The 16183-nt window shown below is 45.5% G+C and overlaps 1 protein-coding gene across 6 annotated transcripts in view; it reads left to right on the forward strand.

Annotated features, from left to right (window-relative positions):
- MTOR (mechanistic target of rapamycin kinase) overlaps positions 1–16183 on the forward strand; it is a 126123-nt gene that overhangs the window by 79602 nt on the left and 30338 nt on the right. For all 6 annotated transcript variants that reach the window (XM_075906250.1, XM_075906253.1, XM_075906251.1 and 3 more), the window contains 7 exons: positions 583–722; positions 6200–6300; positions 9086–9201; positions 10097–10174; positions 10756–10863; positions 14138–14263; positions 15326–15457. In XM_075906250.1, the coding sequence (XP_075762365.1) occupies positions 583–722; positions 6200–6300; positions 9086–9201; positions 10097–10174; positions 10756–10863; positions 14138–14263; positions 15326–15457 (801 nt within the window). The remainder of the gene's footprint in view (positions 1–582; positions 723–6199; positions 6301–9085; positions 9202–10096; positions 10175–10755; positions 10864–14137; positions 14264–15325; positions 15458–16183) is intronic.

The following is a 16183-nucleotide window of genomic DNA, read 5'->3' on the forward strand; positions in this document are numbered from 1 at the left end:
ATCAGTATTCATTGGGAGACTGGGTGTAGATTTTTTTCAATTTCAAGTGGCCAGCATATTCCAGAAAAGGCTTACAGTAGCAGTCATGGGAGAGGACATGGATGTGGATGTTAGCTCTGAGGCTTCCTCTGATTGATGGAATCATAGAACCATAGAGTTGAAAGAGACCTCAGAAGGTCATCAAGTCCAGCCCCCTGCTCTAGGCAGGACTAATCCCAACTAAATCAACCCGGCCAGGCCTGTGTCAAGCTGAGACTTAAACATCTCTAGGGATGGAGACTCCTCTACTTCCCTAGGTAACCCATTCCAGTGCTTTACTACCCTCCTAGTGAAATGGTTTTTCCTAATATCCAACCTGGACCTCTCCCACCACAACTTGAAACCATTGCTCCTTGTTCTGTCATCTGTCACTACTGAGAACAGCCTCTCTCCATCCTCTTTGGAACCTCCCTTCAGGAAGTTGAAGGCTGCTATCAAATCCCCCCTCACTTTTCGCTTCTGCAGACTAAACAGACCCAACTCCCTCAGCCTCTCCTCATAACTTATATGCTCCAGCCCCCTAATCATTTTGCCACTCTCTAGGAAATCCAAGCTACCTGGTACGAGAAGCTCCATGAGTGGGAGGATGCCCTTGTAGCCTACGACAAGAAGATGGACACAAACAAGGATGATCCTGAGCTGATGTTGGGACGTATGCGTTGCCTGGAAGCGCTTGGAGAATGGTAAGAGAAGAATTCTGAGGATCCCAAAATGTCTGTTGAGCTTTTCCTGTTTCAGTCTATGTCAGATCCAGCCTCTTCCTGTGTTGCTGTGTGTTTCTGTTTCATTTCGCTCCAGAAATATGGCAAGTTATTTCTGAAAGCTACTTACTGGTTTCCTGGTGGATTATACCATTCATGCTCTCCACCAGCTGAAAATGTCTTCCCTGAATCCCCGTTTCTTTCTTTTTTCTAAGGGTATGTCTAGACCAGTGGTCCCCAACCTGTGGAGGTTGCCGGGCGCCAGGGGGCGTGGCCGTTCGCCCGCCGGGCGCCAGGGGGCGGGGACGGAGGCGGGGCCCCTCCATAGCTGCGCACCCCCCCCTCCATAGCCGGCGCCCCCCACCGCTCCTCCAAGTGCCCGGGACCACCTCCAAGGGCCGCGCGCCCGGGGCTGGCGACCCCTCCCCCCCAAGCTCCGTGTGCCCGGGGCCGGCGCCCCCCCCTCCTCCAAGCACCCAGGGCCGGCGCCCCCTCCCCCCCCAGCGCCGCGCACCCGGGGCCAGCGCCCCCTCCCCCGCAAGCTCCGTGAGCCCGGGGCCGGCGCCCCCCCCTCCTCCAAGCACCGGGGGCCGGGGTCGGCGCCCCCTCCTCCCCCAAGCACCCAGGGCCGGCGCTCCCCATGCGCCTGGAGCCAGCCCCGAGCACTTGGCACCAGAGGCATGTAGTCTAGAGGCATGTAGTCTAGACGTACCCTGTCATTTAAAAGATACCAAGTTGCTGCTCATCCTGCACATCAAGGCAGCACGTAGGGTTGCCAGATGGTTTCAACAAAAATATCAGACACACCTGATATTACATCTTATCTAGAAAATACCAGACATTTATATTTTCTCAATTTGTTTCCTGAACAGAAAGCTCAAATACTGGACTGTCTGGATCAAAACTGGACACCTGGCAACCCTAGCAGCACCTTGTTGCTAACGTTGGGCAATCCCGGTCTGAGCCTTTAAGGATGGAGCTATCTAAGTAGCCAAATTCCACCTGAAAGGGACTTGCAGCTGATCAGTTCTGTTCTGCCTGTAGTAGCAAGAGAGAATATTAATAGAGAGGAGTTCTGGGAAAACATAACTAGGCAGCATGGTTCAGAACTGCCATCAGAAAGTGAGACCCTTCTATGATGGCTCATTTAGCTTTGTTCGGCCTACTCAGCATTGTTAACATGCCTGTCTGGAATGCATAGACTGTGCTGGGGTCAATAAAAGTGAACAATTCCTAGTAGCAATCTGAACGAGATTATGCCATATAAATCATTCATATTAACCCCCTTTCACCAAGTCTGCTGCAGATGTCTGCGTTTCTTATCTTGACTGGTTTCAGCGCTCATTAGTTTGTGTGGTTTTTGGCATTCGTTGATGTAAACCACGTGATGTCCATGGCTTTAGTATACAGATCATGACATTGGAGTTTGTTTCCACCAGACAAACACCCATTAACGACTTAGAACTTGCAGATTATCTAGGGGGCTCTGCTGTTCCGCATGCTCACCTGGAATCAAGAGGCTAATCAGGGAAGACAGGACCTGTGAACTGTAGTGTACAGTTCTGCCTCCAGGCACAGCAAATCGGTGCATGTCCTGGTGCCTCTACTGAGCTTCTCATGTCACTAGACCTGTGTGCTGATGAGTCCTGACAGGCACCCATGGGATGCCACACAGGAAGAAGATTCCTCTCCATTGAGGTCACTATACTGCTGCATAAACTGAGCTGCCAGGAAACTATGCTGGGCTGCCTGAGAAGTCCCAAAATCCAAACAATATTTTTCTACTGCCTCCTGCTTCCTGAGTTTTTGCAGCAGGAAGAATGAGCCCCCTGTTGATTTGTGTCTTATCTGTCCTTGCAAGGAGTATGCAGGGGTTGATGGGATTTCTGCCTCCTGAAGAAATCATCCTTTCTGATTAATCATTGCTTCCCAACATTGGGGTGCGTGTGTGAATTTATTCTCAATGATTTTGTTTTTCTAGAAGACCTATAAGCCCTGTAACTGTGGCATATTCTGCAAGCAGGGAGGAAATCCCAATGTTCTGACTTGCATCGAACCCTATCCTGATATACAAGAGACTAACTCTCTGTCCAGATAATGTTCCATGTGTCCTGGCAGCACAGGAAAAGTGGCACAGTCTCTGCTTCTGTACTGTCCCATTTGATATACAGGCAGTGTTGTTCAAAACCCAACTATTCTGTCCTGTGGTTATATTTCAGAGGGCTGCTTAAATAATTCTCCCCTTACCATTGCTCTTCTGGCTGAGGGGTGGGGATGGGAGAGTGTGGAGTCAGACCCAATATTTGAAGACTTTAATGCTGGAGGAAAGATATGGGGGGAAACAGTTCATGGAGAGAATGCAATAGCAAGAGCCAGGTCATCCATGATCTAGTTTTCCGGACTCAAAAATGACCCCCTTCCATGTAGCTGGCTACACTGAAGCAAGATGCACAGAGATATTGCAACATCTCCATGGTTAGTAGTTTTTATTAGTGTCAAATAAAAGCCTTAGAGAAGTTTGAGGATCAGCATGTGATTGCATTTGGCTGTTCGAGTTTAACAGCTCACTGCCTTATTTTATTTCCTTACTTAAAATAATATATATATAAAATAGATTTAAAATCCTAGTAGAGTATGAGACTACCAGCATGGTGCAACACCAATTCCAGAGGAACTGTCATTTATATATAGCAGAGTAGTATATAAAATCATAGTGTATTCTTGTTCACAATTTAGAACAGCTCCTATTGCCCACCTTGTTCTTCCTTAGCTGTACACTTCTCCTTCTATTTAGTAAGATTTCTCTGAAACAATGCAGCTTGCAATTAAGTTTCTTTTAACTTTACAAGGTCTCTTGGGTATGAAGCACTATTCCTGCTTCCAAGAGGGAGGTTTTATCTTCTTTGTCTTGATATGGCTTCTTTTAGATCAGGACTTTTCAAACTTTGGATCATAGCTTGTAATGGTAAGCCACTAGCTGGCTACAAGATGCTTTGATTACCTGAGCATCCGCAGACATAGCCGTTCGCAGCTGCCAGTGGCTGCAGTATACCATTCCTGGCCAACAGGAGCTGCAAGAAGAGGTGCAGGCTGGGCTACCATTTCCTGCAGCTCCCATTGACCAAGAATGGCAAACCATAGCCACCTGGAGCTGCGAGCAGCCATGCTGGTGGACACTCAGGGGAACAAAGTGTCTCTCACCAGCTAGCATATTACCCTTATAAGTCGTGACCCAAAGTTTGAAAACCTCTGCTTTAGAGATATTCTGGCAGATGCATCAGGGAACAGACCAAGGAGTTTAGAGGGCTAGTCTTCCTAATGCATACAATATATCATGTCTTTCCACAGCCATCTTCTTTCCTGCCTAGACATAGGATTGTATTCATCTGTCAGTGGTATACAGCCGGTCCCTGAGTTGCGAACAGTCGACTTACGACTGTTCGCAGTTATGACCAAAGCTGTCGTAAATGGTGGACCCCGAGTTACGAAAGCGATCCGCTCTTACGAACAGCACGGTCGCGTGTAACTCAATGGGGTCCGACTTACGAACGAACCGAGTTACAAGCAAGTGCTTGGTCCGTAAGTTGGGAAGAGGCTGTATACAAAAAGCTGCGGAAGAAGAGGTGGTCTAAGGACTTAATCTGATTTTTTTTGTTGAAATAAAATAATTATCACAGGGAGCATTTTCCTGCCTTCCTTCATGTCAGATGTTTGTGATAAATCAACTGTTGCAGGATAAACACCGACTCCAGAACTTGGTTGGAAATTTAATTAACTCTTTCAGTATATAATTTGAAAGTAAGTATAACTTGTACATTTACATCTTTGAAAATAAACCCCTGAATCAATACAGCACTAAGGTTATGAATCTGAATGCAGTCAGAATGAAGAAGATAATGGTCGTATGGCAAATTAAAAATAAAGACTTTTTTCCTGTAGCAAAATATCCAGGGAGTTGATTTCGCAAGATTGGCTTTGTATGCCACTGCAGAACTCCACCCTAATTACCCAAAAAGAATGCTCCCATATCTGTGAGTGAAGTTAGTGGGCTCACTAAATAAAACACATTTATGTTACTATCAAACAAAGTACATTTTTAATTAACTCAATAGTGCTAGAGTCATGCAGCCACCTCCTTCCCAGTGATTCTGCTCTCTCAATCCCAAGGTTGAGAATTTAGTGCCTAAGTCAAGTTGGGCTGGTATCTCCCCTCTGATGGTGTGTTGAACTTTACTATTTGTGCTACTTGTTTTGGTTTGATAGTAACTGACAGTTCCTCTGGGATTGGTGCTGCGCCTTGCTGTTATTCTCAGCATGCTGGGTAGCAGAAGTTTGAAAGTGCAGCCAAGGCAGACCTAGCCACTTGTCTCCTTGTATAATTATGTCTGCAAGTGCCTTGCTTCTCTATTAGCTCACATTGGATACTGATTCACTGCTGCTGCTGTTTTTTTTACTGGACCATTAAGCTGTCAGTGTGACTGTCTTGCCTATGGCAGCTAATCCATTCTCATGTTGACTAATTCATCTTCCTCACTGTGACTAGAGAATAGCAGCAAGAAACCAAGTTGGTCTCCCTCATAGTTGACAGCTGCTTTACTACTACAGACTTTCCAGGCTGAGAAATTCTGAACTTGCAATGCCCAGAATGATTGGTGCAATCAACAATGCAGTCAAGATTGATGAAAGCGTTGTGGAAGTTTCTGTCTACTAGAGATGAAGATTGGAGAGTTTTCTTTACAACCCCCTCCATATTTTCTATAACAGTGATTGTGTAGCTGCACTTTTTGAAGTGTGCTTCAAAAATGTTTATCCAAAATGTTTGACAAAGCTGGGAGCCAGGACCTGTGCAGAAATTTGTACTGAGGTTTCCAAAGAAGTGCTAAATGTCCCGTGCTTTAAGCAGGTGGATTATGATTTTCTGGGTTTACGGTAATGCCCTGTTCTAGGCTGAAACTGACAGCTCAGTTTTTAAAAGAAGTTGTAATAGTTTCTAGGGAATAAGAAAAATCTGACCTCCAGATTTGTTTACTGGTCTAGCCCCTAAAGGAGCATAGTGAGATTTACACCTTCCCTTTTGGCAGGTCCACAGAGAGAGCGTGGTGTGGTCAATGAGGAGTTATTTAGCCTCAGAATAATTCAAGAACATCATTTTTTCATTGGTTCAGATTGTATGTTCTTGAATTATTCTGAGGCTAAATAACTCCCCGTTGACCACACCACAATTTTTCTTATTCCCTAGAAACTATTACAACTTATTTTAAAAACTGAGCTGTCAGCACCTCCCTAAAACTAGGGTATTGCATTAAATCCAGAAAAGCCAAGTCGCCTGCTTACGGCAAGGGATATGTAGAATGTCTTTGAAACCTCGGTACATGGAATACCATGGAAGGTGGCTGTCACACAAAGCACAACCCATTGAGGAGGTTTTCACTAACTTGAAACTGAATTATTCTTTCCAGGGGCCAACTTCATCAGCAATGCTGTGAAAAATGGACACTGGTAATTGATGAAACGCAAGCCAAAATGGCTAGGATGGCTGCTGCTGCCGCCTGGGGCTTAGGTAATGTATGCCTTCCCGCTGTGCTTGAGGGATGGTATAAGATAGCAATGCAGGAATGAGTACAGGGGCATAATTTACATTTTTAAGATGTCTGCAGAGCTGTCCCTACCAATAGGCAAAACACAACTGTATAAGGCACCATGAAATTTGGTGCACCAAATTGCCCCAAATTTCATGGAGCCCTGTGCAACCGCATGCTGTCTATGGGCTTCAGCCAGCTGTCCGCCCCCAGCTTAGTGCCGATCTGGCTGCCCCCATTCAGTGCCAGACTTGTGGCCCCCAGCTATCCCCTGCCCAGCCCCATTACAGCCTTCCTCCCAAGGCTCAGCGCCCAGCATCTACTGAACAGGCAATGGCAAGCGACTCTGGTGGGTTGGAGAACTCAGAGCAGGGGGCAGCCGCACTGCGGGTAGCTGGAGAAAAGTGTTGCTTTCCCCTTAAAAGTGCCGCTTCTCTCTGGCTGGATTGATGGCTGCTGGATGCTCCTCCTGCTTGCGCCTCCCTCCCAGACCTGTTCCTGCATTGCCAACTCTCCCAGACTGAACATCATTGCAGTAAATGGCATCCAGTATGGGAGAATTGGCCACCTCTTTCCTCTTAGCTTCAGATCACACAACCCATCCTCCCCATGCAGAGCAGCTATTTCTGGGGAAGTGGGAAGGGGGGATGTCAGTGGTGGGCTGTTTAGGGCACCAGCAATGGCCCTCAATGTCTAAATCACAGGATAAGAAGAAATGTATAGAATGGATCAAGCTTACTGACAGCATGATATGAAATAATAAAGGTCATTTAACATTCAAGCCCAGAATGAAACCTCCTATGCAAAAGGCACCAGTACACTCTCAGGTAATGAGGAGGTATCTTTTGAGGGCTGAATAATAATAAACAGATGCATTGAAATAGAACCCTTTAACCTCTGCTGACTTAGGGTATGCCTACACTTGCACCCTCTTTCGAGAGAGGGATGCAAATGCAGCTGAGCGAAATTACAAATGAAGCACAGATTTGAATTTCCGGTGCTTCATTTGCATAATCATGGACTGCCGCTATTTCAGAATACCCTATTTCGAAATAATAAACACCGGGTAGATGCAGTTATTTCGAAAGAAACCCCTTCTTCCAAAATAGCTGGTAAACCTCGTTGTGTGAGGAATAAGGGTTATTTCAGAAGAAGGGTTTTCTTTTGAAATAACCGCATCTACACAGTGTTTGTTATTTTGAAATAGCGGTGGTCCGCGATTATGCAAATGAAGCATGGGAAATTCAAATCCGCACTTCTTTTGCAAGTTTGCTCAGCTGCATTTGCATCCCTCTCTCGAAAGAGGGTGCAAGCATAGACATACCCTTAGTTTCAAATCTAATGTGGTTTGTACATGAAATAAGCGTGATGTGATTTCACTAGTTTTTCTGGAATGTTATTCACAAATGGCAAGGCCATCCATCTCTTGCCATTTTGACAGGATGTTATCTCACAAGAAGTTCCTGAGTGGAAAAATTCTATAAATACGTCTGGTTTGAAGAGGCATCAGTGGAAAGAGGTGGGGATAGCTTGCATAGTACATGCTTGTGGTCTGCCTAACTCCATCCAGTGAAAATGAGCTTCCCCTTTTGAGAAACCAAAACATGGCCAAATGTTCCAGAAAAGCAGTTTCCTTCACAAGAGCCCAATGTTAATGTTGCAGCTATTTTATCACAAAGAATACAAGAGCTTTGCCTCCCATAATGAGACCTTGCCTTGTAAAATCACCCATGTTACAGTTTGCTATAAATGAAGTAGGTTGTCCCTTCTGAAGACAGATGACTGTAGTGCTTGCTTTAGGTGGGTATTTTCACTGGGAGAGAAGTGAAAAATTATCCATTTGAAGCAGTTGTACTACCTGATGCCTGTATAGAAAAAACACACAGAGCACTGTGCCATGAGTGGGTCTCCATTTGATTAATGCAGTCACCTCTACCTCTCAGCATAAAAATTGCCTTCCTGGAAGAGCCTGGTGGTCCATCTAATCCAGTATCATTTCTTGATTGTAACCAGAGCCTGATGCTGCAGAGAAAGTCTGAGAACTGCTGTGATATCTCTAATTGTCTCACGCTATACAGTTGGGGTACGTCTACACTGCAACACTATTTTGAAATAACTTAGTCCGCGTCTACACAGCAGGCAGTTATTTCGAAATAGTGTCAAAATACTGTCAAGCTGGAGGAATTCATATTCCGACTCCCCTTATTCCTCGTACAACGAGGGTTACAGAATTCAGAGGAAGAGTGTTCTGTTTCAAAATAAGTGCTATGTAGTCGCTCCCTATTTCGAAATAAGCTACGCAATTGATATAGCTCAATTTGTGTAGCTTATTTCGAGATAAGCCCTGCAGTGTAGACGCACCCTGGGGGAAATAACTTCAGATCAGATCAGTCCCTGAAACAGAGCCAATAGCTCTTGTAATTTTTCTGGTTAGTGTAATGTAGATAGTACTCTTATTCATACATAATCTAAACCTCTTTAAAAAATTGCGAGGTTGATTAATAATATCCTGGAGCAGCGGTGTCCTCAGGTTAATTGTCCAGTGGATAATGAGGGATTTCAGATAAGTGAGGTTCTTCCATAGGTCACTCTGAACAGTATATGAAACCTCACATGGTGCTTTTGGACTCCAAACTAGTCTCTTGGCAGGAATCGAGTAGTACTGTGAATCTAACCGCTGTACTGAGTGCTTATCACTTAGTCTAGTTCTGGCACTGTTTCATAGAAAGGGCTCCGGCCTCACCAAGGGTATCCATGTCTCTGCAGGTCAGTGGGATAGCATGGAGGAATATACTTGTATGATCCCAAGGGATACTCATGACGGTGCCTTCTATAGGGCCGTGCTGGCATTGCATCAAGACCTCTTCTCTTTGGCTCAACAAGTAAGTATACCTGACTGCTCCATTTGCTGTGTGTTACCAGGAAATACTGCATTAGCTGTCAAGCAATTAAAAAAATTAATCACGATTAATCACATGGTTAAACAATAATTGAATGCTACTTATTTAAATATGCCCCTTGTGCATGCGCCTTTAAAATTTTAAAGCTTACAAGTCCACTCAGTATTACTACTTATTCAGCCAATCACTCAGACAAACAAGTTTGTTTACAGTTTGCAGGAGATAACCCTGCCTATCTCTTATTTACGTCACCTGAAAGTGAGAACAGGCATGCACGTGCCATTGTTGTAGTTGGAGTCACAAGATATTAAAGTGCCATATGCCCCAAAAATTCAGATGTTCAACATTCTGGAGGACATGCATCCGAGCTGATGACGGGTTCTGCTTGATAGCAATCCAAAGCAGAGTAGACCAACCCGTGTTCATTTTCATCATCTGAGTTAGATGCCATCAGCAGAAGGTTGATTTTCTTTTTTGCTTATTCAGGTCCTCGGTTTCCACATTGAGCAAAAACTCTTCCTCTTATAAATGTTACAGTTGGACTTTTCAAGAACACTGGGTTCAAAAGCACAGCAAACACCAGTGATTCAGTCTATGTATGAGGGACTTTAACAAATCCAAGGACAGAACCCATGTTTGCATAAATGCAAGTCCCAATTTTTCCCCGTTCTCACCATTGGATTCTCCTGTTTTCTGTTAGTTTCCATTTTAGAGCTATTTCTCCCTTTAAGTGGCTGTCCTTTTCTGGTATCCTATGAAGTTTGGGGTAGTTCCAACCTTCCTTGTATGAGAATTGAGAGTGGACAGTTTAGTGCTAGCATGAAATATTACTGACTTTGGGCAGGGCCAACCACTGAAGTCTCAACTTCTATTTCAGTGCATTGACAAGGCCAGAGACCTGCTAGATGCTGAGCTGACCGCCATGGCAGGGGAGAGTTACAGTCGGGCCTATGGGGTGAGTATTTGACCTGCAGCCTTCATGTTCGCTTAGGTTATTTATATAAGATCAAAGCTTCCTGGCTATTTTTGTGAATTAAATATAAAAGCCCATGTAGGCCACGTGGACCCACAGGCTCTTATGAGCAGATTATGGCTTTTTAGAAAAGGATTCACTGAGAAGCAGAGTGAGCAAAATGTTTCTGATGGAACGCTGGAACTTAGCACCCTACAGCCCTTATTTCTGGCCCAATCAGGTTTTGCGATGAATTCTGTATCCATGTGGAAAAGCTTAGCTTACATTTCTCCCTACTCCAGCAGAAGGTCACTCTTCAGGTCAAATTTTAGAAGCATTGTGTGGGAAACTCAGGCTCAAGTGAAAATTTCCTCCAGTTTCCCCCCCCCCTCCCCCCCCCTCCCCCCCCACACACACACACACAGAGGAAACCTAGAAGATAGTGGAATATCAAGACATCTGTAAGGCAACTGCCTGTATATTTTACCTCTTGATCAGTAGATTAGGTTTTGAGGCCAAATGCTGATCTTTATTCCTGGATTCATTTTGCATTGATTGGGGTGGAATATGATTGTTTCCATCAGGCTATGGTATCCTGCCAGATGCTGTCAGAGCTGGAAGAAGTTATCCAGTATAAACTTGTACCAGAACGACGCGAGATCATCCGCCAAATATGGTGGGAGAGACTACAGGTAAATCTACTATAAACATCTGTATACGTCCTGCGAGTGGCATGGACACTCACAGCTCCTGTTAGAGTTGTGAGTACTCAGCTTTTCTGATGGTCAGGCTCTGTCTCTCTTCTGCCCTCGTCTCCCATCAGAGCATGCACAACAATCCACTTTCTCTCCTTTACAAAAGTGTCCTATGCAAGTCCTAAGCATATATTTAATGCCTCTTGCCACTGCAGTAGTGTATGTGCTCATTTTAAAGCCTGACACAGGATCTTGCAAATTTGCCAGCTCCAAAGATTCTAAAGAGATCTGCATGGAGGAGACGTTTTGGTGAAACCTGCAGGCCCACTTGTACAAATGCTGTATCTAGTTGGCAGGTGTGAGGGTACTACACTTCTCAACTCCTCTTTTTTCATTTTCATGTCTGCATGTTAAATGTAGATGGATATTTTGTTTATGCCACATGTTGGAATGATTTGGTATGAGTAATAATGAGAAACAGAAGGCTGCGTCAATGTGCAAAGAATCATAGAAATTTCCTGTGTGCAGTGGCGTGGGGTAGTTGTGTTGAGTAGCATATTGAGTAGACATGGTAAGTGAGGTAATATCTGTTGTTGGGATCTTCCCTCCCCCCCCTTCACCTTTTCTCTCTAGTATAAATTTTTTAACACTTTAAGTCATCTTCTCCACCCTACCTGGCAGTGCAGACCTGTTCCCTACTATTCTCCATTGATTTGTCCGGTTCACTATTAAGAGCCACGAGCAATGCAGCTTTCACCAATTCCACTGGAAAGCCAATGCATCTCCAGCCAGAGAGCATAATCCCAAGACACATCCCAGCACTTACAACCACCCAAATATGTGGAATGGGTGTCTATTCTGGAGGGAGCTGTTCTTGGAGAGGGAGGGCCTGTACATGTACACACGCAGTACCTTCTCATACAGTTCTGAGATGTTCCTCTCAGAGGAAAAAACAGTAATCAGAATGAAGTATTCACACTGTCTTGGACATCAGTGTTCCATCTCTCCCTGCTAGACCGGCCCCCATGCTGAAGGGTGTTTACCTGTTGCTATTATGAACATTTCAACTATTTAGGAAGCTGTGACAATGCTTTTTGCTTCCAAACTGCATTTTTGTCTGGAAATGCTGAGAGAACATTCCTCTGGAGAGGAGAGGCTGAGTGTGACGGGCAGAGTAATGTCTATGAGCACAGCTGTTTATGGTCCTGAAAATAGTACATACAGTTCTTGTACATTTTATAGTGTCTTACTAATAATTATAAAAGAGCTGTTAAATGATTTGGTGAAAGGTTAATTTGGGCATTAGGGAGGGCTACGCGGAACAGGCTTTTCTATCTAATTTGCATGCACCCCGTTTTGAAAAGCCTGTGTTGTTCTTAGCTATTTAATCAGAAATAAGACTTTTTTCCCTTCAGGATCACGTGCTGATTGACCATTTGACTTGCCTTCAAAGAAGCAATTTTGTGTTACTGCTTCCAGATAGAATCCCTTGCTAGCATGAAGTTGTCCTCGTCTCCAGTGGGCACAGTCCACCTTTGACCTCTGGAGTGGATAGTCCAAGTCGATCCTGCATCCATCTAAACACCAGAGTCCTCATAAAGACTTATGTATCTCACTCTTAAAGAACTTGATCAATCCAGTCAACCCAGGTCCCAATAGGTGGCCAGCAGCAATCAGGTATAGGCACCACCACTCACAATTCTGTGTTTTAGCCTGGTCTACAGTGCAGAGTTAGGTCTGTGTAAGGCAGCTTATGTTGATCTAACTCTGTAGGTTTCTACACTGCAACGTTGCTCCCACCAATGTAAGTCACCCACTATACCAACTTAATAACTGTGAGAGGTGTAGCATGTAGGTCGATGTAGCTAGTGATGTACAGTGTCCACACCAGGGCTACTCAACTTTGGAAGCCCTGGGGGGCCACAATGATACAGCACATGCCGAAGGCCGCAACTTAAGTGTGGTTGCATGTACATGCAAGTAGATATGCAAATATATGCAAATAGCTTCTTTCAGCTAATGCCCCTGCAGTCCTGGGACCTCCTCCCTGAGGGCTACACACGCCAACACCCCTCTGTTCCAGCCACCCTGTCCACTTGCATCTTTCAGTGCTCACCCCACCTGAGAAACACCTCGCCGTTGTGGAGTGTGTTCCCAGTGGAGGCCATGTTCAAAGGATCCCACCCCCGGGCTGTGTGTTGAGCCCCATGTAAACCCAAACTGCACAGCAGGCCGCTAACGAACAGGCCGTGGGCCACATGTTGAGTAGCCCTGGTCTACACAGTCACTGCGTTACTTGCATCACCTGATGGCTGTCAGCCTCGCACAGGGCTCACAGCTGGCAGTTCCCTCCTCCACATTCTGCAGCTCATAGCTACAGCCTGGCAGTACATGGGCAAGAAGGTACAGGTGGGGTGCTCCGGCTGTCAGTACCCTCCACAGTTAAGTCAGTGGAAGCATTCCTGGTGAGAGGGGGCATAGGGTGGACATGAATCACTCCAGTAATTACTGCTGTGACTGTACTTCACCCTAACTTAGATTAACTTAATTTTGTAGTGTAGACAAGACTTAATTGTCTGTATATACCGAAGCACCCTCCAGCTTCAGGGCAAGATCCTGTCTTATCTGCTCTGTTGGACTTTAAGCTATTGTGGCACTCAACTCAGATAGACAGTAACCAGACAATGCCTGTTTTAGTAGCTTAGCAGCTGGCAATGCAATTTTTGGCAGAGTGTCAACAAAATCACTTCAATGTCTGTAAAAACCAGCAACCAGTAGGGGAAGGAAAAGGGCAATAACAAAAATAACTTTCAGAATTTTTTTGTTTTTTGTACCTTCTGATATTGGAACTAGTCACAGTTGAAACCAAAAATAAAGTTTGACACTGGGTTTGGAAACGTTGTGAAACCCTTGCCTTGTTGTTTTGACAGTGCAGAAGTAACTGCTCTGCTTTTGGCTCTGCTTCTTCTGTAAAAGGTCTCGCTCCTTTTTCCATTAGAAAATGTCATTAGATTTGGAGCAACCAGCTAGCATCTAATGAGGTTTGGACTATTGAGTACGAGGCTCGGGGTCTTATCCTCATTCACACCTAGCAAGGTTCAGAATGCAACCAATTAGTGCCATGTCTCTGTCTGCTATGAAGAACGGATACAACTGTAACTCTAATCTTGTGGAGAGGCTTTTCAGGTTTTCAGTTATGGAGAGAAGAGGGAGGAATGGTCCCATTGGAAAATAGAACGTTAATAGGTTCTGAATGCACTTCTTTTCCAAGGGCTGCCAGCGGATTGTAGAGGACTGGCAGAGAATCCTTATGGTGCGGTCTCTTGTTGTCAACCCTCATGAGGACATGCGAACTTGGCTCAAGTACGCCAGCCTATGCGGCAAGAGTGGGAGACTGGTGAGTACTGTCTAAGTTACAGTGTTCTGGAAGCTCAGCTTCATGGTGACACTTTAGCCATGGACATCTCCAAGCATTCCGGCTGCCTAGGTGACAGCAGAAACCCTAGAAGGAGATTGGTTTGGACGTGTTTAACACTGCAGCCAGCCTAGAGTCAGAAGTCAGTGGAGAAACCACTGTCAGCAGAGGACAGATAGTCACTCCAAAAGAGAATTACAGCCAATAGAGTAAGAGTAGTGTTAGTATTGTTAACGCTTGGCTCTTATATTGTACTTTCCATCATATCTAGAGAGCAGTGTTAGTATCATTGTTATTCTCCTAATTTAGCCAGTAACCTCAATAATATTTATTACTAAAAAGATACATAAACCACAAAATTCCCACGCTTTATTGGCTACTGATGTGAAAACACTGAGGGACAGGAGAAAATAGATCGTCCGTTGGGGTGGGAGATGTGAGTTACCCTTGTAAATACAGAAAATAGTGATCAGGCTGCTGGAATAGGAATCTCTCCATAACCCTCGATACAGATAATGGTTTGATAGTTCATTCCTATGTTTTACCACGCCCCATGTATTGCTACTATTGCTTACTACTTTCTGACAACTTGTTCCATGTCCCAGGTGGCCTGTTAGCACAGAAGCTTGTTCTAAATTGCTTCTAAGCCAGTGTTCTCTGCTTCAGTCCATAACCTCTAGTTTGACATTTATTATGAAATGGGTTCTATGCTCAGAAAGTCTATGTAAATGACGACCTGCAAACACAAGGTATGGGGAGAGATTGTGAGACTTGGGGATACTTCTCCACAGTGACTATACAGAATTGTTAAATCAGCTGCTATATATGAAACTCACGTGGCCATATAGTGGAAGTGGTGTAGCTTTGCACATGTTCTAGTACACAATTGCACTTTCTGCATATGACCTGCCTGTGTCCTCCTTATTACAGAGAAGCAATGTCCCTGTGAGTGGTCATTGTTCGAGACTCTTATGAACAAGGAAGTGTAGAGGTGATTGCAAGCTTGTTATAACTTGTTTTTTTTTTCTTCCCTATTCTTTCAAGGCTTTGGCCCACAAGACTCTTGTACTACTCCTAGGAGTAGACCCATCTCGACAGCTGGATCACCCGTTGCCAACTGTTCATCCCCAAGTGACTTATGCCTACATGAAGCACATGTGGAAGAGCGCCCGCAAGGTACATGTTATCGAGAGCCTCAGTATCCTTTCCACTCTGAGTTGCTCCGTTTTCAGTTTCTTTCTGTGTCATAGCCACTAACTTTCTCGTTCCTAAGGAACAGGAAGGTAGCTGCAGATCTTACCATGCCCCCGAAAAAGAAAGCAAATAGAGCTTGGATCTCACTGGTCTGACACCCTCAGGACCCGAGCGATCCCAGATGAGGGAATTTGCCAAACCAGGAAAGGTCCCCTGCCACCACCAGCCCTCTGAGCATGCCACCCTTCCCCACCACTGGCTCCTTTGGCCCCACTGCCAGCCAGATGACTCGACTGCCCCGGTCCCGCTGCCATAGCTGCTGCTCCAGCCCCACAGCAGCTCGCAGCCCTGGTCCTACTGCTGGCCAGCACACGGCCCCAGCTGAATTGCCACGGCTCCACTGCTGTGGCCCCAACAGGCTTCCCCTGCTGAGCTGCCATGGTTCTGTCCCCACTGCCTGGTCAGCATGCAGTCCCGCTTGGGCTGCCGTAGCACAACCCTGCGGCCAGACTAGCACGCACGGGCTGCCTCTGCCCCACCACCACTGCCAGGCTGCTGCAGCTCTGGCCCCACCACCACCAGCCTTACTGTGCATGGGGTTCTCAGCAGCTGGCCCTCTTGCCCCGAGGCTCTCTCATTCAGACCTGCTGAACAACAGATATTGCTGGACGAGAGAGCCCCGGTTTAGGGAGGTGCAACCTGTAATAC

The sequence above is a fragment of the Pelodiscus sinensis genome, chromosome 23 (assembly GCF_049634645.1).
Source record: "Pelodiscus sinensis isolate JC-2024 chromosome 23, ASM4963464v1, whole genome shotgun sequence".
NCBI classification, from domain to species: domain Eukaryota; kingdom Metazoa; phylum Chordata; order Testudines; family Trionychidae; genus Pelodiscus; species Pelodiscus sinensis.